The 1,719-nt window shown below is 35.0% G+C and overlaps 1 protein-coding gene across 1 annotated transcript; it reads left to right on the top strand.

The window, feature by feature from the left end:
* Positions 1–648: 648 nt before the first annotated feature.
* On the top strand, positions 649–1,378 carry LOC134253047 (uncharacterized; the record flags this gene model as incomplete). The annotated part of the gene is made up of 1 exon (XM_062735567.1): positions 649–1,378. A coding segment is annotated over exon 1 (652 nt), but the record flags the coding sequence as incomplete, so codon positions are not given.
* Between the last annotated feature and the right edge of the window lie 341 nt (positions 1,379–1,719).

Below are 1,719 nucleotides of genomic sequence, written 5' to 3'. Positions count from 1 at the left end.
ATCTGATCCCAGCTCTGACGTTTTGGAGGTCCACATTTGCTCTGCTCATATTTTGTATTGTTTAATGGACTTTAAAGCTTAAATGCTGTTCGTTATCTCGATGTATTTCTTTTCAGCTGAGTACATTGATATTGGTGTTCGCCAACTGAATTCTAAAAAGGTAATTTATGTTATTGGACAGCTTGGAAATTCTGTTTCCTTTTGCTGGGAAATTAATAACCGGTGCATATAAAAATTATCCTAAAAGCGATGCATATGAAAATTGTACTACATGGAGTCCCAAATACTTTAATTACTTAGATTTTTCTGACAAGTTTTCCAAACTTTCCTTTGAAAAAGTTTTTAAACCTAAATCTGTGAATTTCATTGATGGATGGGGTGGACTATGGAATGAAAACCCATGCGAAAGGCAGGAAACTGTGGAAATTCTATCAGAAATTGTTAAGCAAGTGGAAACACATAAAGATATACGATTTGTAATTGGGCTTCGACAGAGATAAGAGATAATTTAAAAGGACATTTAGATAGGCTGGGATTCTAATCAAAGAGAATGAAAGACAGGTCCTAGATTCTAGCTCTGGCTACAAAATACGAACCATCGAAAAGGAAATAAAATCCCTTGAGAGTTCATGTTCAAATAAAAACTGTGATTGTAAAAATTTGTCCTTTGATCGAGTTTCGGAAATAAATTTTGTACCTATCGGAACATATCTAGTCGTAAAGCTAATGAGACTGGATCACAAAATGATACCAGATTTTTTCAAAAAGGATGTAGGGCCACTGGAAGCAGTTCGAAATCATTTTGAAGAGCTGATGGAAGGTGAAAGAATCTGGAATTGGCTCCCATATATCGTTTGTGTGGGCTATCATGACAAAACGGAAATTAGACAAGAAATAGCAAGTGCATTTGACATTCCAAAGAGCACACTGTCCAATTGTAAAAATATTAATGAATACACAAAGACAGTGGACAAAAATGAACTCGCTCCGATGTGGTCACATAAAAAGAATCTAGTTAAAACTGAAGACAACAAGAGAGAAGGAAACGTGATCGTGTTTTGGCATAACTTTCTTTATATATGCGCCTTTCATGCATGCTACAAAAAGTATCCCCAGAAGATAATGCGACATTGCAATCTTGATGCAATCCTGCAATTGGTTCGCCCTAAGAATCAGTCTGAAGCTCTCACCATTGAGGCAAGCAATGAAGAAGTAGACCTGTTTTGCGAAGAAAGATTAAGTAAATTTGGGAATGACAGCCTCTTTTTGGAACATCCGTTATTTCAAGATGGGCAAAACGGAAAGGAGAAATACACAGAACATCTTGAGCTTTCCGAGCTTAATTGGCAGAGAACTAATGCTTATGTGACTGCAAACTGTAAGTAGATTATATCATCCCGAAAAAAATATTGTTGTTTATTCCCTAAGAGCACATTTTATACTTATTTTTAAAGGGGAGTTTTCGACCAATGCATGTAGTCATCAATAAGTCAAAATGAGAAAATTTCACAACAATGTGCACAAGTATGAGAAAATAACCCAATGATCATTTATAACAGAATGTTTCCCCTGAACTAAAGGATTTCAGTCAAAGTAATATCAAGCTGTGCATATAATAAAACTTTCAATGATGACAGTTTGGCAACAATAAATCATATATGCTCAAATATTACTTAGTGTTATGTGTATCATTTTTTTGTGTAATCCACTTTGTGTAAT

Source organism: Saccostrea cucullata, unplaced genomic scaffold (assembly GCF_032062105.1).
Source record: "Saccostrea cucullata isolate Sc308-1 unplaced genomic scaffold, CSIRO_AGI_Scuc_v1 ctg19124, whole genome shotgun sequence".
Lineage (NCBI taxonomy): Eukaryota > Metazoa > Mollusca > Bivalvia > Ostreida > Ostreidae > Saccostrea > Saccostrea cuccullata.
This window is presented reverse-complemented; position numbering and strand designations above follow the sequence as displayed.